General features: G+C 44.0%; 1 protein-coding gene across 1 annotated transcript; it reads right to left on the bottom strand.

The window, feature by feature from the left end:
• Positions 1-1731: 1731 nt before the first annotated feature.
• On the bottom strand, positions 1732-14421 carry LOC107108361 (inhibitor of apoptosis protein-like). The gene is made up of 8 exons (XM_015408786.1): positions 13092-14421; positions 12865-12964; positions 11380-11458; positions 9888-9936; positions 7875-8117; positions 4367-4621; positions 4066-4107; positions 1732-2469 (listed from the first exon to the last, which is right to left on the bottom strand). Exons 1-8 carry the CDS (start codon positions 13960-13962, stop codon positions 2276-2278), a joined length of 1833 nt encoding a protein of 610 aa, XP_015264272.1. The 5' UTR covers positions 13963-14421; the 3' UTR covers positions 1732-2275.
• Between the last annotated feature and the right edge of the window lie 8604 nt (positions 14422-23025).

Here is a 23025-nt window from a genome sequence, read left to right as displayed (position 1 = left end):
CAACTGTCAAGATTCCAGTGCTGCTTACTAACCCTTTTAGAATTTTTCTGAATTTTTGCAATACTCTAAATAGCTAAGATACACTTCATTGACTTTAAGCCTTTAGAAAAGAGAGGGTTTGTGTGTGAGAGAGAACGTATGAAACTGCCTGATACTCAGACCACTGAACCAGTACTAAATGGAGTCTTCTCGTAGATGGCACCACCATGACCAGATATAGAACTATACTAACAAGGAATAAGGGAATATTTCAACATCTTTTATTTCCATTGGAACATTTTCTTTTTGTCCAAAGTAATGAAAGAAAGTGGAATGTTCTTCCATGCTTTGTATGAAAAGATTCATAACTCTCCATCGGACCACAACAGGAGTGTTTCCACTGCCAGGGCAATTCAAGAGTCATACCATAAGCAATAGCTGTATAGAAAAGGATGTGCCGTGAGTAAAAACATGTGTGTGAAAGTTAACATTTTATACAACTGTGGCGTGTGAGAATATCAAGGACAAAAAAACAACTACGGTACTTTCAACAAGCTATGGCTAGGTGTGAGCACAATTGGACTGCAATCAGAGCAATACAGAACAATCATTTACTAGGACAAAAAACAAATTCTTTCTACAAAGCTATGGTTAGAAATGTGCACAATTGGACTGCAATCAGAGCAATACAGAACAGTCATTTACTAGGACAAAGAACTACTCTCTACAAAACTATGACTAGGTGTGAGTATAATTGGACTGCAACCCAAGCAATACAGAAGAATCATTTCCTTGTACAATCTATGGCACTATACAAAGTTATGAGGACCAGTTAATTTTGACCTTTGACTTTCCCATGTAGAATGTGCTTCTGCTAGTTATGCTCTTGAAACATGCATTGGGTCTTTATATATTAAAGTTCATGACCACCTCAACCACTGGAGGAGGAACCATTCCAGTTGGAGGAGGCTGGAAGGTCAGTAGTTCAGCAGTTCGAGACCCCAGTGCCGCATGACGGAGTGAGCTCCCGTCTCTGGTTCCATCTCCTGCCAACCTAGCAGTTCAAAAGCAAGAAATTGCAAGTAGATAAATAAGTACCACTTCGGTGGTAACAGCGTTCCGTGCGCCTTGGCATTTAGTCATGCCAGCCACATGACCACGGAAACATATTTAGACAGCACTGGCTCTTCGGCTTTGAAACGGAGATGAGCACCATAACCCTAGAGTCGGATTCGACTGGCTTTCGAGCAAGGGAAACCTTTACCTTAGGGACACAGGCCATTGTATTATACAGTTGTTACTAGACATACTGATCAAAACCTTTCCAGTTGGGATGTTAGGCTGTTTAAGACTGAGATCTAAAGCTCCACAGTGTTAAGTGGTCATATAATGAATAAGGACACTTGGTTGATTTTTCACAGCATCTAGAAAGCAAATATTTGAAACAAAAGGAGTTCAAAGCCTACAGTCACTGCAGAGACTTTTTTTTAAGAATGAGCTTTTTGTTTGTAATGAAAAATGCAAGAAGTGGATTTACAACAAGCAAGCATTTGTTATTAATATCCAGCTACCAAAACAAAATTCTCTCCCAGAACATGGTGGGCCGAGAGACTGTAACATACCAGGTTCCAAAAGGGCATTTTCCAAGTCAATGTAATGTAATATACATCCAGAAATAAAATACCAGAAGCTTTGTTGCAAAGATCACCAATAAATGTGTTTATTATTCAGATAAACTGAAAACGTTAGGTCTCTTAAAAAAATAATTATCTCACATACACAAATACTTGCAAAATTAGTTACCCGACAGCAGTCTTATAAAAAGAATATAAATATGAACAGAAATTCAAAAGCAGTTTTATAAAAAGAATATAAATATGAACAGAAACGCCAAACAGTTGCTTGGGTGCTTCCGTTTGCATTAAGTTTGGCTTACAATAAGGGTACCTTTGTGCAGATGTTTTGGACTAGAATGCATACTGGAGGTCAGCCACCTGATAAATCTCTTCAACACAATCATAATGATCAACACTCATTTTTAAGGGCTGCTAAGAGGCTTGGTGGACCGTTCCCATCATAAATTAAAACTGGCTCAGAAACAGTATTAGACTTGTGGCAACGGGCTTGGCCCACCTGGACAAGCAATTCAGGCCGTCCCTTGGAGTACCAGGGAAGAAGCGTTTGATTCAAAAAGTGAGCCCCTATGTTTTCTTGCAACATAACACAGGGATTCTGGACTTCTTCTGCACCTCTTGGACTTGGTATTTTAACCAGCACGGTTGCAACTTTTAGCCCCTCATGAAAGAAATGTCCGAACTGTACCCTTGATTGTACCCCTGCATATAGGGCACTTCCTAAGGGATGGCGCACACTCTTTACACACTACTAAATGACCGCATGGGATGAAGACGATGGACACTTCCTTGTCCATGCAGACTTTGCATGTTCTCTCCTCCTGTAGACGTCTCAGCTGTTCTTCCATGGGCAGCCCTGCAGAGGAAGAACTCTATGGATTATTTGTGAAGCGGAGATAATACACTATAAAGATGCACCACCTTTCTGAACTGTTACACATCAAAATAACACAGAAGAACAAGAAACAGGATCAATCGTCTTAATTCCTCAAAACACACATACACACCAATCCCCCTTCTGCATCCACTAAAACAAGATACCATAACAGACAAAAGGAATGAGGAGACTCCCAACATCAGACCTATTTTGAGATCCCCCGGTGTATGCACCAAAGATGCACCCATGCTGTTTGAGAATTTTGTTTCAGAGATGCTGCAAACCCAGAACAAGCTTAAAGGCTGCTACACAGGTTATAAACAGACTCAAACAGCAGGTATAAAACTGTACTTCTTGCTTCCTGTAATATGCAAGGTTGGTTATGGAGTCATTCCCCTGTTTGAGAGGGATGATACCTATATGCTTCATTTTCATATGGGCATTGCATACCTGGCAGGGAGAAGGAAAAAGAATACTCCTTTCTTCTTTTATGTCGCAACGCAAGACAGAAGGTTGGATCCAGACTAAATTTTCTTCTCAAGCAAGATGCTTTTGTCAGTAGAACAGAAAGTTCCTCCCCACAACTGCAGCCCACTGATCTCCCCCCCAAATTCTGCTCCTTTGGGACAGGGGGACCCTCAGGAACAGCGTGAGAGGCAAACTCAGGCTCTGCTGGAATGGCTGGAAGTTACCTTGCCCCTTCCATGAGCAGAACATTTAGTCTGGATCCAACACAGAGAGCAGACACCCATTACTGAGTTTCGAACTAAGTGCTGAGCGGGATAAAGAGATAGGAGAGGTTTTTACTTCCCAAACAACTTGGGGTTGTCCTGCCCCAGAGGTCTTCCATTCTACGTTAAGCAATTCACTGTGCCCTGATATAGGAGAGCTTTTATGCTTGCTAGGTTGAACTCTATACCGTCTCAAGTAATGAATGGTCATTATAAGAAGGTGCCGCATTCAGAGAGGCTATGCTTATGTCCTACATCTTCTCTTATACAACGGAACTGTGTCTGCTGGAATGTTCCCTCTAAGCTGAGTTAGTGTGAGCTAGCTCAGAGTTTTTTTAGCCTCTGGCTCACACATAGTTGTCTTTGCTCAGGAAGGATGGCTCCAGTGCAAACTAATTTATGCAGTAGCCAAATCACCTGCTCACAACTTCAATGCCAGTAGCTCACAAAGTAGAATTTTTGCTCACAGGACTCCATATCTTAGAGGGAACATTGCTCTCAACTGTGGGATTCGTGGATTATTCCATCCCATAGGATGGCAGGTGCCTCAGCACTGCAGGAGAAAAACTGGGGAGACTGCTGGCCAGGTTGGATTCAGAGATTACTTTGACTTTTGCTATAACACGTGGAGGAAGAAATCACAAGTAGAAAATTATTTTAGGGGGGGTTTTTTAGCCTGGGTTATGCAGATTCTAACATGGCACTACTCCCAACCTATAGGTCAAATGAGTAGTCTCATTTAAGTACTTCCAAAAACACTACTGCCATCTTTTTCTCTTTTACGCACAAACAATACTCTCATCAAAATACTACCCAGATTGAAATTAATGAATTAAGTATTTACCTGAAGCATCTTCTGGTGGAATGTATGTCACATTCTTCTCCACTAAAAAAACAAAAAGAACTTCCTCAGTCAAAAAAAAGATCAACTGTTTCAGTCAATCCAAAGCATTAAAGCTTCTTTCAGCCAATAGGCTGTTCTGCTAATTAAACTGTATCCAATATACAGCCTCAAAGAAGAAAAAAATATATATAATAAGCAGGCTTCTCTCATCTACAAGAACCACTGCTGCTGGATACGCCAACAGCCCCAAACGGCCCACTCCTCAAAGAAGGGGCAGTTAGAAGCCAACCAGCACACTCACCGAACAAATCTCTGTATAACAGAGGATCACACTCCTGTAAACAGTTTCTGAATATGTTTGCAGCTGCATTTCCTTTCACCAAGATGGTATCAATCAGTTCTCTTGCTTGCAGGGGCGTCTGCGTTTTCTGTTTTATGACACCATTTTCAAACTCGGTTATGACTTTGGAAGTCAGCAACTTTTCCAGGATAGGGAGCACGCATGTTAAGCGCTGAAACAACGCCATCCGGTACTTTCGGATTAAGGTCAGATCATCTGAAACACAACAATGAAGGGATAAATTGAGTTACAGACTTCTTTGCTCATTTCTTAAGTCTCTCTGCTGGAATAGAGAAGTAAGCATTCAGAAGAGTTTTCGGCTAAACACTGGGAAAGAACTTCCTGACAAAGTGGTTCCTCAGTGGAACAGGCCTTCTCGGGAGGTGATGGGCTCTCCTTCTTTAGAGGTTTTCAAACAGAGCCTGATTCTGTGAAATTAGGCAGATCATGACAGGGAGGGCAGGAAGGGTTGCCTCAGTGCTTAGTTCTTGTGGCCCTTTCTTACATGACCAGGGAAATGCTGATTGCCACTTCATGGTCAGAATGCATTTTTTCTCCAGGCCAGTTTGGCTGGAGATCCTGGAGGTTTTTTTGTCATCTTGCTACCTTTATGAATTTTTATTGTTAACTTTAAGTGTTTTTAATGTGAATGTGATTTTATTGTAACAAGTCTTGGACTCAGCTTTTGTGATCAACCCTGAGGAGGGCGGAATAGAAATCTCAAAAATAAAATAAAAATAAAACACTGTGGAACAGTGGTCACTGGGTATGGGGGGTATTTGTGAATTTCCTGTACTGTGCAGGGGGTTGGACTAGATGACCCTGGAGTTCCTTTCCAACTCTATGATTCTATGAAATTTCTGGGCTTTTCTCTCCTTTTCTCCTTCTTGATGGCAACAAAAATTTGGGGGAGAAAACTGAAGGCAGCCATATTTTCTTCCTAAACTTAAGTTTGTTACTTTAACAAGAAAATAAGTTACATGTGTTTTGTCAGCACAAAATAATACTATTTAGTACATTTCCCATTTATAACGTATACACAGTTATTGGACAATCTTTGTTGAGTTACAAAATACTGCTGAAGCAGCTGCAGTTTAACACACGTAAGCATGCCTTAGTCTTAGCCAACTGTGAAAATGGGTGAGGGGGTGAATGAAACAGGCGTTATCAGATGTCACAACTATTTTATTTTTAGAGCAAAAACTTGGAAAATAAACTACACTGCAAGGTCATGCTGCACAGAAGAGACAGATATAGGTCCTGCTACCACAGTCCTTATTCCTGACCAAGGGGTCCCCCCTCCCCTGCCAGCACACTTCCACAGGGCTGAAATGATTTTATTCCATTCAACTAGAGCTTTGGAACAGTAAATATTTAACTACCAGTAAACTTTTGACTACCCCACTAATTCCAAATCATGTCCAAGGCTGTAACTGAACTTAGTGGGATTTAGTTTTGAGTAAATGTGTATCAGATTGGACTAACTTAGGGGAAAACATGACTGCATGCCAGCTGTTTTAATACAAACAGCACACACACAGCTGCTCGGTTAACAACTGTTATCTTGGAATACAGTTCAAAATTAAACCAAGACTTCAAGGAATATGACAGGCTGAGATCTATCAATTGTACGGTTATTTGCATAAAGATGCTCAATTTACTTGATTTTTCTATCTAGGTTTCTTTGGGGGGGGGAGTGCCATGGCATTATAGAATGCTTCTGGCATTACAGAAGTATGGGCACAGAAAGCTGAAAGAAAGATAGAAAGGAAATAATCAACATGAACTCTAGCAGCCATTCACGCTTGGTGGTCATTTTACTCTATTCTTGAGGCCTCGCTGTCCAATGGCCCACATTTGGAATGAAGCATTCTGGTTAAACTGGTGTCCAGGCAACATCGTCCCTGTGGTGACAGGTGTGAACACTAAAGCAGCTATTAAAAATGCCACATCTTCAGGTTGGCAAGGGGCTCTTCCAAATATTAAAAACTTTTCTAGCCCATTTTCCCAGATTATTCAGAGGAACTTGCAAAGCATATTTTTTAAAAAATGTGTTGAACTAAGCTAAAATTAAACCAAGAACAGCAACAGTCAATTAACCAGAAGATATAAAAGTAAATGTGTTGCTTTTCTAGCAAGTAAAAAACAAAGCAGTGAACTGCAGAACGGTAGATTACAACCCCAACATAAAGCAATCTGTCAATCAGCAGTTAGGAGGACCAGATCAGTCAGCTAAAACCAACAAGCCTGACCAAATGTTACAACCCAGCCAACCAACAAAAGGCCTTTATTTCATGCTTCAACAGAGGTATAAAGTGTCAGGCAAACTTCATGGGGAAGAGAGTCCCACAGGTGTGATACTACCTCCAGAGGTCATTTCGGGGGGGATCGCAGTCCCCCCGGGTGAGGTACGGGGGGCGGGGCACATGACAAAGCCCCGCCCCCTGCTGCCGGCCGCCCCGCTTCCGGCCCTCATTCAGCCAGGAGGAGGCGGGAGAAGAGGGAGGGTAAGTTGCTTCCTCCCTGCCTCTCCCCACCCCTGCCTGCCTGGGGCGAGGGAGGGCCTTTGCGGGGCTTCCTTGCACTCCCGCCGGCCTTGCAGGTCCACCGCTGGGCCCCTCATGGGGCTCGGCAGTGGAGCTGCAAGGCCACCACCGGCGGCCGGGACCATTGGGGGCGGGGGGTGTGGCCTTATGACACACTTCCGGTGATGTCAGGGGGTGTGGCATATGCTAATGAGTTATGCTAATAAGTCCCCCTAGCTCTTTTTCTACGAAACGATCCCTGTCTCCCCTTTAGATTTTATCACCACCACCACCCTGACTCATCACCTATCATCTCATCATATTTTGCTTGACTATCTCAAATTTTCAGCTCTAAGAGAGGAACTGATCTCCCCTTTATTTAATCAGGACTTCCTCTCTCCAGAAGCAAAATCATCCTGGTTACTTAGAGATGAAGACAAACCAACTACCCCAGTGTGGCAAAATTTCTAGCAGCTGTTGTCAAATCACACGACAGCTTTTGCAGTAGCAACCTTTGAATTCTGCCATGTTTTCCTGTGGAACTAAGTTTATTGTGGGATGAGGGTTTGCTGTTTATGACTCCGGTTGCAAAAACAGTAAAGACAATAATAACAACGATAGTAATAATAAAGGAGATCATAATGGACAGCAAGATTCATACTGGAAAAAATGGAACTGCTGTATTTGCTTTTATAATCCCTAAATTGTGTTATTTTTATTACAGAAGTGAAAAATTCTGGATTATTTATAACTCCCAGAAACCCAGAGAATAAAACCTTAGAACAGAAGGGGACTCTTTCAAAAGCGGGGTCATCAACTCAGCTGTTTTGGTCAGAGCCACTAGATTAGTGTACGCTTTTAATTGTCCGTGCTACAGTCCATCACACTTGCAGGGAGAAAAGGGGCCCACAAAGGACGGGCAGAATCACCTTCACTCTTATTACCTGACGTCACTTCCTCCAACTGTACTTCCTTTTCTTCTTCCCTGCTTTCATCTTCTGCGGCAACGAGATCAGACACAAGATCATACACCGTCTTGTAGCTCTCTCCTGTCGTTAGGATTTTACTCTGAATGGTCTGCTTAACAAGTCTTCTGTTGAACCCCATCTCCAAGGCAGCCTCCACCACCGGGTTCTTCATCATGACTGCATCTTCTGAAGGGTTTTCTCCGGGTTCAAAATGGATGACTACTCAAAGAGAAAAACGCATACAATTACCTATTCAGATTTCAAATAAGAATAACTTTGGCAGGATAATTTTTAATTAAAAACTATCATCAAATCAGTACAGCATGATATTGTAGTGTCCCACAAGGATTAGTATGGGGACTGGGGCTGTAAGTGATTTGGAACTGGCGGTAAAAAGGGAGGTGGCCAAGTCTATGGGTTACACCAAACTGTTCAGAAACCGGAACAGATTGTGAAGAGCTACAGGAGGATCTCTCTAAACTGGGTGAGTGTGCAACAACGTGGCAAATGAAGTTTAGTGTGGTACCGGTAAGGTGATGCATACTGGAACAAAAAATCCTAACTTTAAATACATTCTGATGTGGTCTGACCTGCCAGAAAACAGAGAGGAAGAGATTTTGGTGCTGCAGTTGACAGTTTGATGAAAAATATCAGTGTGAGGGAGCAAAGAAAAATAAGAATTCCATGCTGGGGATTATTAGGAATGGGACTAAAAATAAAACAGCCAATGTTGTAATGACCTTATAGAGATCTACGGCATACTTTTCTAACTGTGGAGCTCAAGAAGGGCAGAGGAGGGCAACGAAGACGATGAAAGGGCTGGAGCAACTTTCTTATGAGGAAAGGCTAAGGAGTTGGGGGGGGGTTTCCTTCAGATTAGAAAAAAAGAGAACTGGGAGACATGACAGGGGTTTAAAACATGCATGGGGAGGAGACAGTGGGCAGAGAGCACTTTTTCTCCCTCTTTCAGAATACTAGAACTCAAAGGCACCCAATGAAGTTGATGGACAATAGGTACAAGATAGACAGAAGGAAATCTCTTTACTCAACAAGTGGCTAAAATGTGGGCTTCACCGCAAGGGGTGGTAGAGATGGCTATGAGCACAGATGGCCTTTTAAGAGGTTAGAGAGATTCAGGGAGGACAGGCCTTAACCATGGCAACTAGCCATGATGACTAAAGGAAGGCTCCCCATTCAGGGGAAATAAAACTCTTAACAGCGAGGAGGCAACACTGGGGTATGCCTTGGCCTCTGAGCCCTGCTTGTTGGCCCTCCATGGCAATTGGTTGCCCACTGTGTGAAACAGGATGCTGGAACAGAAGAGCCACTAGTCGGATCAAGAAAGCTGGTTCTTATGTTGTATGGCTAAAATTTTGTGACAACTTCGGGTTGGCTTTTTTTTTTAGAAGGGGTTCCTCTGGTCAAGCAATTAGATTTTATACGATTATTCTAAAGACTTTTTCACACAGGGCAAGCTGTATGATATGGCACCTAGACAGGACAGACTTTTTATGTTTGGAGGCAACATTTATTCTTATCTCACTTTTCATCAAGTGCCAAGAGCAGCACAACCAAATTTGGGGAGTATTTTGTTTTCCTGAGCATGCATTTAATGTGAAGATTGCTTTGTCTCAGAACAACAGTAAGGTAATTTTCACTCATTCAACGAAAATGGACTGGGAATGGACACCACGACATTTTATTGAGCAGCCATATGGCATACAAAGACGCCACATTCCCATCATGCCACATGGTTGCCAACCTCCAGGTGGTGGCTGGAGATCTCCCATTCAACTGACCTCCAGGCCACAAAGAGCCATTTACCTGGAGAAAATGGCCATTTTGGAAAGTGGACACGATGGCATGATACCCCACTAGAGTCCCTCCTCTCCAAAACCCTGCCCTCATCAGGCTCCACCCCCAAAATCTCCAGGTATTTCCCAACCTGGAGCTGGCAACCCTAATTATGCATGTTAACACAACACTTACCTGGTGGATCAGTGTTTTCAAACGCAGGTATGTCTGAAGTGGACAGCAGCTACAAAACATAAAAGAGAAGCGTTCTTTAAACAAATTTTTAATGGGTTAATACTTTTCACAGACCTACCGAATTTGCTAAATGTTTAACCCCTCATCTTCAATATCTACGCATGCTTGGCATGAAATGCTAGAACAAACCCCCTGTTTAAGATATTGGCTCGGGTCCACCAGAGGATTTACATGGATTACAGGGGGAGCAGTGTTTGGGCTGGAAAGTGAGGGGGCAAGAGGAGAGGTGCGAGGTAGTCGCCTTCCACTGATGGAAATCCCTTCCGCCTGTGGAAACCCTCAGATGGAAACAAGCACTGTTCTGGTGCAACCACTGGAAAACCTGATCCCATCTCTGCGCCACTCTAAGCACTGTTTGCTAGAGAAGCAAACGTTAAGATCTGGCACCAAGCCAGGTGAGAACTTGGTAGGGCAGCGGGTGTCCCAGGGAAGGGCCAGGCACTCCTCCTATTTGTAATCCATGCAGCAGCCAATCCACATCAGCCAGTGCTGTTTTAATGTTTAGCTCTATTCTACTGAAGGCTTATTGTCGAATTTTTTATTGCAAGCCACTCCAAGACCATACAGGAGCGAATACAGTATAAAAATGTAAAAACTAAATAAAAATAAAGAAACATTATACTGTGCTAGCATCAGAGGGAAGTGGCAGACCTCAATTATTTATTTTGTACTGCAGGGGTCCCCAACCTCTTTGAGCCTACGGGCACCTTTGGCAGCCACCAAATAGCTACCGCAGGAGGTGAAGCCAGCCACCAAATGGCTACTGCAGAGCTTCCTCTTGGGTGTGGTGGCACCTGCCAATCAAATCTCCAATGCTCAATCAGAAGCCTTGCCGGGCAAAAACCCCATCTGTCCCCGCCCACTTTCTAACACCACTTGGTGAGCGCAAGAAAAAGGTGTTGGTGGGCAACAATGTGCCCGTGAACACCATACCGGGGACCCTTATTGTACTGATTTAGCATAATTTAATATGCATTTTTAAAAAATTCTTAGCTGCCTTGAGCATTTTAATGGAAAGGCAGGATATAACTCTTCAGAACGTGTCATTCTCGGCTGCAAGACGGTTAACGTCAACCCAGATGTTTCGTGACAAAAACCACACAGTACCACACCCTGATCACTCAGCGCTGATGAGGAACTTTGTAAAATGCAAAACCACCACCCAGTTGAAGAAAAAATTGCTCTGCAGGAACGTTCAGTCATATGATTAGGAACATCTTGGGCAATCCTCTCAATTGCTTTATGACAAACAAGGGGTTCAGCGTCCACTGTGTCACCAGAAGCATGAGTTGCTCTCTGAGTGATCACTGTGTCCTTGGATGACAGTTTCATCCTTACAGCCAAAATTCTTATAGAAACCCTTGGCAGATCTAGCCACACAGACAACTTAGAGCTGTAAAGAGCAGACACTAAAGACAAAGCATCTTAATACCTGTTCAAGAAGGCGGGGGTATCTTTCTTGAACCTGATGGACAAACTCTTGCCCTTTCACGTGAAGCAGGTACTCACACCTAGAAGACAAATGCATGGCTAACTTTCTCAGATACGCCCATAGGCAGAGAAGACGCAGATGTATCATGGTTAAGCATAATGAAATGTTGCCCTGCTAGTTCTACCTGTCTGTCGTGAGGATTTTACAAACTCTCTAAAAGCATATAATTGTGTCACCAGCCACAGCAGAGCACAAACCTTGATCGGAACCTAGCTCCAGGTCAAGGATGAAATGTCTGTATTTCAGTTGATGCCTTGAATTAATTGGTGTAATTGAAGTTTGTGCATTAGTCTAAAATAGGTACATTCCCCTGCATCCATTTTATTTGCTAGACAGACTGCCTGCAGTTGTAATGATGACCTGGATTTTTAAAAGACAGAATGCCAACTTGGAGGTATGTGCTTGGACAACCTCTGTTGCACATTCGTACTAGAGCCAAGAAACGCCTTTTCTACATGACCCAGATGCAGCTGTACTCTCAAGAGAGCCATCACTTTTCTGAGGTGGCTTTGCCATTGCCTGCCTTTGCACAGAGACCCTGGACGTCTTAGTGGTCCCCCATCCAAATACTAATCAGGGCCAACCCTGCTTAGCTTCCAAGATCTGAGGAGACTGGGCTGGCCTGGGCCATCCAGGTGAAGTCAAGAGGAAAACAGCTGTCTCTTATAGGGTAGAGTAAATAAGAATAGTAAGGTACTGTGTGCTACTTAGTAATATTACTGCTTCAAAGGACAGACTGTTAAGGCAGCAGGCTTCAGAACATCTATTCTTGGCTGGTTCTCTTAGAGTACAGATCTAACACTTCCCAGGAAGTAAGGTCCCACTAAGCAGGCTGGAGTAGAAATCGGAACAGACTTGCTCAAAATTGCTCTTTCAGCAACAGAAACCCAATTCTGGAGAAACTGATCAGAATCCAAGTGACTAATGATAGTTCCATACACCCTCAAGTGGGCTTTGAAGGTTTCTGAAAGATATTTTGGTAAAAGATTAGGGACTGTGGACTACACTACTGTGCCCAGTATGCACTGCTTGTTGCTATAAATACAATCCTACTATGTAATTTCTGCACAGTTGATAATGTTGCCAACCTCCAAGTGGCACCAGGAGATTTCCCACTATTATAACTGAGCTCCAAGATCAGTGTCCTGGAGAAAACGGCGGCTTTGGAGGGTGGAGTGTATGCCATTTCCCAACCCAGAGCTGGCAACCCTCCTCATTTAACATGTCACATTAAGGCTTATGCTTTGTTTAAACTCTGCTTCAGATTTCTGTTTGCTTTCAAATTTCTGCAGTCCAAATCCTACTGCACTTTTTACTGGATGTCCCACCTTGTTGACTGTACTGAATGCAGTCTGCCTTGAGTCTCCATGTGAAAGGCAAACTCATGTAAATATAAAAATAAGAAATGTACGAATTTTTAAGTACCTTGGAAACCATTTCGCGTGCTCCACCCATGGATCGTCCCCAGACTCCCAGCACCTGAGTCCACCATCACAGCAGAAACATTTGACGTCGTCATTGCAACCTTTAAAATGAAAAACAGATACAAAAAAGGAGTTAAATTAACCAGACACCCTGAGAAGTCACTGATTAAATCTGAGAATTTCCCAGAGCCCAAGTCATTTTAAAAAAAAAGATCCAAGTTCTCTTGCCTACGTAATAGAAGCCGGCGTCTGCAAGCTGCTGTGGCCGAACTGGAATCGTAATTGGCCAGCTGGTGAAGGTGCTGACTCGGGCACTGTGGGTTTGCATTCTCAGGTTTGCAACTGAGAAACTGGGCAGGTCTCCATACAGATTTTGCACAAAAGGGCAATTGGGAAAGTGCCTCCGATGTTCAGACATGGCGCTATCCTCTGGGTCCCAGTTGCCCAACTGGCCGCCGCAGGCAAAACAAGCTACCCTATCTGCAGGGCCAACATAGTAAAACCCAGCTCTGGCCAGCTCAGACGGTGCCAAAAACGTCAAGGGCCATGCCTGGAAAGTTCGCTGCCTGGCTTCTTCTGTCTTCATGGAGCGATTGAAAGATTTGGGTCTGAAATAGGACAGGTCTTCCACGGCCCTGGATGCTATTGGATCCTGGGGGAAGCTTGCATAGTGTCCGCTGAAATAGCCCCCTTGATCCAAACTGGGCGCTTTCCTTTCAACGTTCATCTTGGCGCCCATCGACGTAACTGGAGGCGAGAAGGCAGAATGGAACGAGGAACCGAGACTGTTGGCTGAACCCAGGCTCTGAAGAAAGCTGCAGCTCGGGTAGAGTTGCTTGTGCTTGTCCAAAGCGCTGTCTCCTTTCTTCCAGTTATCCAACATCAAACCGCAGCTGAAACACTTCACTTTGTCTTTCAGGCCGGTGTAATAGAAACCCGCACGGGCAAGACTCCTTTCTGACACTGGAACGTTCAGGGGGAAAGTCGAGAAGGTGGAGATCCTGTAGAGTTCACATGTTAAATCATACCGCAGATCGCTCTCGTTGCTGCTGCTGCTCTTCAGTTTAGACAGGAACGGGCTGCTTTCCACTAGATTCATAATGAAATATGATAGGAGGAGGGGACGAGTCCGAACCCTGGGAGGTGGTTTTGTGCAAACTTCCAGGCCATGGTAAAAAACAAAGAACCTGAAAGTGAAAGATTACATGCAATTTCCTTCTTTGAAAAACCCAATTTGCTCTTAGAAGTACTTTTCCTGCCATCGGTTACGTAAACTAGTTCTCTTTTCACAACCCCTTGTTCCTTATACTACTGGGGAAGAAGTCTCAAAATGAAAAAGTGACGGGCAGGAAACCAGTGCTGTAATCCTAAGCATGGAAACTTGAGACAGAAATTCCACTGAAATCAATGAACATGCAAGTAAGCCATTTAAAGACAGGAGTGCAACACTGACAGTATCTTGTCACCCTTTTAAGTCCATTAAAAGCCATTAATGGGCTTTCAAGGCTATAGTTCTGTTCAGGACTGTACTGACTTCCCAAAACTATTAATTTAGATAAAAGGGCTGAAATGTTTATTGAAGACCTTTTTAGTCTACCTTTCCCTTAAAATACCACAAGGTGGGTCACAATGGTTTAAATAGTACATCAAACAATTAAAACTTATATATAACAACTTCAGGTGACCAGAAAGCCTTCAGATGGACCATCGAAATGATTCCGTCTTATGCTTCTGTCAGGACGCTCATAATGTGGGGGCCCTTCTTGACCTGCGCAGGAAGACTGTTCAATCACGCACAGGCCACAGCCAGCATCCATTTGAATCAGGCCTCAGGTATTTAAGAAAAGACCTTTCTCCGGCCAAGACTCTGGACACTCTTTACCATATACTGTAGTGCAGGGGTCTCCAATGTGGTGACCATGGGCACCCCTGGCACCCACCTTCACCTTTCCTGTCTCCTGACAAGTGTTTTTAGAAAGTGGGTGGGGCCAAGTGGGGCTTTTGCCCAGCAAGGCCTCTGATTGGCTGTGCAGATTTTTAAAAACATTGCGTTGACAGCAGCTGCCACCACTGCACAAGGATGTTCACTATGTGATTGAACATAAGTTGTGGCAGCCATTTTGTGGCTGGCTCCGCCTCCTGTGATGACTATTTTGCGGCAGCCATGTTGTGCTGCGCCCGCCGTATTGTCTCAGAATTCCAACTATGCCCATGGGCTTAAAAAGCTTGGGGATTCCTTGCTGTAGAGAATACCGTGCAGTATCCTGCCTTAGGCTAGAGGAAATTCCTCCAGCCTCAGGAGCTCTTCCAGTGGAGGAAGAGCCACTTACGTTGGAGGAAGGCTTCAGATTTGCTTGAAGAGAGAAGATTCAGGCCAGTGAGACAGATGGACCAGTGGTCCAACGTGGTGGTGTAAGGCAGCTTCATATTTTAAGGCTATCTTAAAACATATGTTTTTATGTTTCTCCCTAAGACATGCAAAACCATGTCTCAAAGTGTTGGTCTTTTTAGTAATTCCCACCGAGAAGACCACTGTTGCCTATCTGAGGTTTTCCCATTACCCAAACCTTTCAATAAAGCTTTGACACCATTGAAGGAAGAACAGTCTCTATAAACTTGTTCTGGATACCAGCCAGGCCCGAACAGACTTCGGTGATTCTTTCTATACACTGCCAATGAAGTCTACTTAACTAGTACAATTTTAACCAGGCCGCCTTAATACTATTAGGCTATCACTGCATTTAACATAATTATATGGCTTTGAACAGTAAAACTCTCGTTTTATATATCCATTAACTAAAATAAAATGGCAGGTCATGTTTATTTAGTGGCAGCTTCCTTGAATATCAGTGTGTGTGGGGGGAATATTGTGTCTTTATGCACAAAACCACCTCCCAGGCTTCAGACGCCCTTTCAAAGAGCTTAGGCAGCCATATTGCAATGTGGGGTTCACCAGGAGAAAATGTAAATATCGAGTGTGACAAACACAATCCTTTTTCAGGTTATCAAGACCTGTGTGAAAAGAGAAAGATGGGTCAGCTTCCTACAAGACGACAGAAGTAGTACATTGTGTACACGCAACTGTTTCTCAAATGTGAAAGTATGCCCAATTTAGAGGACTGTGAAGGGTAATAATAACTTTTGTTTCACACTGTTGTATTTGTTTCACACTGTTGTATCTGTGGCACAAACAAAAAATGTATCTCTGCATCTCGTTACCAGGGACTCAGTAACGGTCTGCATCAGATGTACACAGCACAATGCTTAGCGTATTTACTCAGAAGTCAGACCCATGTTTTAAGTGGGACTTCAGCGTGCCAACAGTAAAAACATCAACAAAACACTATTAATATCAATGAAACATGTATGAGCAGGTCCAATGAGCAGGCCCAGTTTGCAAAGCTTTGCACAGCCATGCCTCCCTTATTAAACAGAAGACATAAATCAGTGCCTGGAAGGCAGAAATGTCAGGTCAGTCCCTTAGCCGGCCATTTCAGTTCCCAAGTGCTGAGACCAGCCTGCCATTATGCCTTTGCTTGCCTTGCCTTCCGTGGCTTTTACCTTTCCTGGTCAATCACACACCAGTGTGTGTGCTACCCCAGAAGGATGTGGAAGCGTTTTCTGACACAAGGCCACCTGGTGATTTATCACAGATGTCAAAATCCAGAGCATACAGCTCCTATCACTCTAATGGGTATTTGCATTTTTTAAAAAAATTAACTCAACAGACACTCTGGTACTTTAACCACAGGAAAAAACATTCTTGTTACTGTTTTGTTTTGCAAATTATGTAAAGCCCTCCTTTATTTCTTATATGGCCTCAGTGCACAGTCTTCGGGATTTTCTGTGTTCTCATTTTCCTTGCTTGTGGGTTCCTGTTGCTTCAGGAGGGGTTTTCTGTCCCGGATGTGTTCTGCTCCCTCTAGTGGTCAATTCAATATTACACTGCAGGTTAAATCTGCAGGGAGATAAGCTGGACATACAACGATGTAATATCAAATTGACCACTAGAGGGAACAAAATACACGTGGAACGGGGGGGACGGGACCTGAAGCAACACACAAACACAGAAGCAAGGAAGATGAGAATGCGGAAAAGACCTTTCTCTGTACCATCGCTTCTCTGTGAAGGAGGCTCCTGTGTTAACTGTTATGGGAGAGCCTAGGATTGGCAGCCCCCCCCCCTTCCGAGAACTTATCTAGGGGAGAGAAATTCAGTGAAGGCTTTTGGCTAACAGAGGATAAGTCTTTATTAAGGATGGTCACCCTGATGCCTGCAAGAGCAGATCATGCAAAACACAGTGAACAAGATACCAATTCCTTCCTTTGTAGGATAAAGTAGATAAAAGGTCAGGGTCTAGAATCTCTAAGAAAGTTCATGAATTCTGTTCCCAGTCATAATGCTCCCTCTAACCTCTATTATAAGACACATAAAATTCTTGAACACTAACCCAAGCCATAATTCAAGGGGCTGTGCCAAAGGAGATGGCATTCAGCCCACAGTCTTCCCAACACACGGCTTGCAAAAATATATATATATACAGGGCTCATTCCAAAACAGGTAGTAATTAAAAGTACAGGCAGTCATCCAAAAATGAGGCACAAAGTCTATGAACCCATGCCACATAAACTGGGACACAGATAAGCCCTCAATAATTTACACAGCCACAAACAATAGTGTTACAGCAGAGATCTCAAGTATATCTGCGGTCTCAAAATGACACTGCAGCTACATCCAATAGAGCAAGTATAAAACATGCACAAATCTGCTCATATCTTTAACATCAAAGTGCACAAGTTACTTTTATTGTCAACGGCCCAGCTAATCCACTCAACAGCAAAGCTGCATTCAAAAGCACATGCCTACACACAGAGACACACAATTCAATTGGTTAGGAGATGGTGGTACAATTCTCCATACCACTGAACCAACCCAAGATACACAAAGGGGGACTGCATGTGCGGAAAGAGCCCCAAAGTCCACGTCCTTATATTGGCACATCAAACAAGCTACAAGATTAATTACTGATGTGGAAGTGTCACAGATAGGAAGGTACTCTACAGTGTGTAGGCCACAGAATGCAATGCTACCAAGCCTTTGAGAACAGACTCAAACAGCAGGCTATCAACCAAGCCAGACGTTATGCAGGAAATGGCTTTAATCCAGCACCACAGCAACTAAACTGGCTTTAGTTCATTCACCACACCAAGAAAAACATGTCATTTATTTGGTGAATCATGGGCACACAATTGCAAGTGTTAAATATGCAAGCCACTTATATCAGTGCATGCTGTTTTCAGTTCAAACATACAGTATTTTAAAAATTCCGCCGCCACCCTTCTTATGGAAATCCTAACATGAAAATTTTTCTACATACAGATGTCCTTTCCAATTAGAACATGGCACACATCCCCAAACTATATGAGCATACGCTTCTTCACAGGGCGAAGAATGATTGCCTTTTTAAACCTCAGGTCCCTATACTTAGAAAAATCTGTCATGGCCCTTCACAAATAGCACCTCTGAGATATTAGGATACAGAAAGGTAAATGAGCAAGTACTGAACTAGATGGGTGGCTCAAATATATATTTTAATTGCTAAATAGCAGATGGAGGCAACCCCAATATGAGCGGTGACCCTTCTCCCCATACTGGTTACCTAATTTCACAAGCCCCCCGCCCCCCCTGAAGCTGCTGGCTGTTCAGCGGAGGGAAACATATGGAATGCCTTCCCCAGGGGAAAGCCACAGCCCCAGGCCGCTTCAGAGAGGGGGGAAGTGGCACTGGGGGGAGGTTTGAAAACATCTCGGCACTGCAGTCCCAATCTGAACATAAGACCCTTCCAAAGTTTGAGTCCAGTGGCACCTTTAAAACCGGCAAAGTGGGTAAATTCCATTTCATTGTGCCTGAGAGAGTGTGCGTGCAAAGCTCATACCTAAATAAAACTTAGCGGGTCTTAAAGGTGCCACTGGACTCCGACACTGTTCTATTGCTTCAGACCAACTCAGCTTCAGACCAACTTGGATATCCCAGTGTGTCATCTGGTTTGGATTCAGCAGCCAAATAAGCCAGAGGTTAAGAGATCTCTAGCTCAGCTGGCAGCCCTTAAACGAAGTCCATCTCAGCAACTGCCCAGTAAGAAAAGTGCTGAAGTGCACTTCAAATGCCTGACATAAGCAGGCGTCCACAGAAATAGCTTATCAGGCTGACTCACACCCCCCCTCCCCATGTCCCCTGTGCTTAGCAAAGCATTTCCACATCATGATGCACTTTTGGCTGTCTGCACAGACGCAACCTCTGAACTTTTTCCAGATGATGACATGTCGAAGAATAGGTAGCAAAAGAGATCAGCATTTTAAAAATAAATGGCCCTTTGGATCAGGTGTCTTGCACACCGTGGCACCCCAGCATCCTGAAATAAAGGTACTATTTAGGTCCCATAAAGCTGTGGTAATCAAAAGAACCAATGCCCCACAATCATCCTTAAAAGGGAAGGGAAACGAGCAAACCGTATCAAGTCTTCCTGTGTGTGTTACCAGTACTCCCCATAAAAGATAGCACTGCTTGGGTCAGGGGGGAAAAGGCCAGAGGAGAAACAGAGGAATGTGAATTTCCCAAAGATGCTTTAACACAACATCCCTTGTACCAAGACACAGTTCCAGAGATCCAGTAATAGAGAAGTACCAACTGCTGGAAAGGAACTGAACTACTGAAAACAGTGGGAATAACAGAGAATAACCCAAGCTAACAATGATAAAGAAGAAGGAGAGGAGGAGATTGGAATGCCCCGCCCTTCACTACCCGAAGGAGTCTCAGAGTGGTTTACAATCCCTTTCCCCTCCCCTCCCCTGTGAGGTAGGTGGGGCTGAGAGACCTCTCTCCAGAACTGCCCTTCAGAGAACAGCTCTGAAAGAACTTATGACTGACCCATGGTCACACCAGCAGCTGCATGTGGACGAGTGGGGAATCAAACCCAGTTTTCCCAGATTAGATCTGTGCTCTTAAACACTACACCAAACTGGCTCTCAAAAGAGCACCTTATTGGACTTGCACCGCAGGGAGAGGGGTAAACAGCTCATCTGCAAAATGGCAACAATAAAAATGTCAATGGGATTCAAAAATCATCCCAGAATACCAAAAGAAAGGGAGGAAAGGCTTGATATGAAGAAACTGAGAACTAAGTGGGTGTGGGTGGGAGGCAGCATTACCACGAGCAAGAAACAGAATGTCATGACCTATGAGGCATGCGTGCAATGCCCACGCAAACAGGATTAACGATACAGTGACATGATAAATAACAGAAATGAATTGTGGAATCACAGTATTCAAAAAGTGATGGTGGCCAGAAAGGTATGACAAAAGAATGACATGGCCTCTACCAATCTACTTATTAAAATATACCAGATAAAGAGGCCAGTTTAGTTTAAGGAGGAGGGGGAAGATGAAAAAGGTGACCATGGTATACATTTATAGACGTATGAATGGTAAGATTAATAGTGAGGAGGAGGATGGGAGAGAGAAATTGGTTGCTTTGGTAGAATTTGAACACCCAACGAAAATGACCGGGAAACGAATTGACTTCTTGGAGGGAACTACTCAGTACTCAAACACAAGCTTTTACCTTTATGTCCTGCTTGAGAGCTTCCCAGAAGCAACTGCCTGGCTGCAAAATGAAAACAGAATACCAGAAGAGGCAGAGCTTCAACCTGATCCAGCAGGGCAGCGCTTAGATTCATCTAGTCTCATAGCCTCCTGGAAACCCAGAAATGCTGGGAAGCTTATCAGTTGATGTCAGACCAACTCCTCTCAGACAGCTTGGCCTTACTGTCTACTCATCTTCTCCTTGCAACGACAGCTGCAGCTGAAAGTGGGTGGTGCTCTGGGACGCCCTCTCGGTTCACATGGAACAACAGAGAGGCCCACAGGAAGCATGAGCAGCGCCCCACACAAAACAATGTGACCCACAGACTGTGCCTCCTGCTCTTCAGCAAGAGCTTAGGGATGAACAGCAGCCACACAGAGGTATGCGGAGCTTGAAGAGGAGGAAGAGGAGGAAGAGGAGGAAGAGGAGGAAGAGGAGGAAGAGGAGGAAGAGGAGGAAGAGGAGGAAGAGGAGGAAGAGGAGGAAGAGGAGGAAGAGGAGGAAGAGGAGGAAGAGGAGGAAGAGGAGGAAGAGGAGGAAGAGGAGGAAGAGGAGGAAGAGGAGGAAGAGGAGGAAGAGGAGGAAGAGGAGGAAGAGGAGGAAGAGGAAGAAGAGGAAGAAGAGGAAGAAGAGGAAGAAGAGGAAGAAGAGGAAGAAGAGGAGGAGGAGGAGATTGGATTTATACCCCGCCCTTCACTACCCAAAGGTGTCTCAGAGCGGCTTACAAACTCCTTTCCCTTCCCCTCCCCACAACAGACACCCTGTGAGGTGGGTGGGGCTGAGAGAACTCTGACACAAACTGCTCTTTTTCAAGGACAGCTGTGCCAGAGCTTGTGACTGACCCAAGGTCACATCAGCAGGTGCAAGTGGAGGAGTGGGGAATCAAACCCGGTTCTCCCAGATTAGAGTCCGCACACTTAACCACTACACCAAACTGGCTCTCCAAAAGTAGGTCCCCACCCCAAATGCGATTGGGGAGACCCATCTGTAAGACAATGAGGTTGAACATGAAGCTGCCTTATACCGAATCAGAACATTGGTGTGTCAAAGTCAGTATGGTCTGTTTTCACCAGCAGTGGCTCTCCAGGGCCTCAGGTGGAGGTCCTTCACATTACCTACTACCTGATCCTTTTATCTGGAGATGCTAGACTCTCAGAGGTTCCCAAACTTATTTGGTACCGCCCCCTTTTCAGAGAAGAAATTACTTACCACCCCCTCCCTGGAAATCTACCTTCAAGAAGTGGACAAAAAGATGTTGTGACAAATTTGCACCCAAGGCTCCTACCGCCCACCTGGATCTTTCCAACGCCCCCCCCCCCCAAGGGGACGGTATTGCCCACTTTGGAAACCAGTGTGCTAAAGGTTGAACCTGGGATGTTCTGCATGAAAAGCAGGTCCTCATCTGCTGAGCCGGGGGCCTTCACCCACAAGCTAGGATCCTTTGAATTCTTTCTAGCAGTAGGAGAGCCCTTCCGCCACTGAAACTTAACTCACAGGGTCCGCCCATCATTTTCATCCTACATAATACAAACCTTACAGCAGTGTGGGAAAGTGCAAAAAAAATCTGAATGCTACACTACTATACTACAGCAGTTTGATCCTCTATCCAATTTGTTACTTCACACAGTTTTCTACAATCCATGCCATTCCTAATATTCGATGTGGCATTAAAAAAATGTATCAGGGCAGAACACCACTACCAGTAGTAGATACACCAGCTAACACTTATTGGGCAAACAGAGCAAGCTTTCAGACCACATGATCTTTATCTGGCACAGGCTGTCTAAGCCTAATTTAAAAGGGAAAAGTTCAACTTCTTACATGTGTAGAATAAGAGTTGAGCTGGGGGGGGGGGAGAGAATTAACCAGCCCACACAAGCCCAGATACTGAAGCTATTGTAAATATTTAACATCCTGTATCTCATTTTAGTCTAAACAGTAAAGATCACAGTGCAACAACGGTCATTCCATCCTAGCTATTAATCAACTTTTCACACTGGGATTAAATATACTATTACTAATTCTGAATACTATGTTTCACCATTCTGATTATATAAGAACAAAGGCATAATCTCAGTGCCTTAAAGAGATGCTTAATCCACATGAGACAAAAACTGTAGAGAGGCACGCCTATGTTAAAACATAGGCAAGCACACTGGTAGTGGGATACCTTTTATTGGGGCCAACCAAAGCATCCCAAATTAAAACTTGAAAGCTTTCTTACTAATTTGTGAAATTCTGACTGGTCCCCAAAAAGGTATTTTTGCTACTGGTGCTATTGGTATTTTAGATTCTGAGCATGAGCAATGAAACGCTGAATCGCTGATTGAGCCAAATAACAATCAACGATCAAGCCACAAAGATTACCAGCCGAGAAACATTTATATTAGCTTACCTGCCAAACACATACCCACATGAGACCAAAAAGAACCATTTTCTGTACAAAAAATGCCTGCTGTGAGACACTTTCCAAGAATGACTAGGTCAATCTTTATCGACACACCTGGGCCAGTCCAATAT

The sequence above is a fragment of the Gekko japonicus genome, unplaced genomic scaffold (assembly GCF_001447785.1).
Source record: "Gekko japonicus isolate JY-2015 unplaced genomic scaffold, Gekko_japonicus_V1.1 scaffold3051, whole genome shotgun sequence".
NCBI classification, from domain to species: Eukaryota; Metazoa; Chordata; class Lepidosauria; order Squamata; family Gekkonidae; genus Gekko; species Gekko japonicus.
Note: the sequence above shows the minus strand (reverse complement) of the source record. Positions and strands in the feature narration are given on the sequence as shown.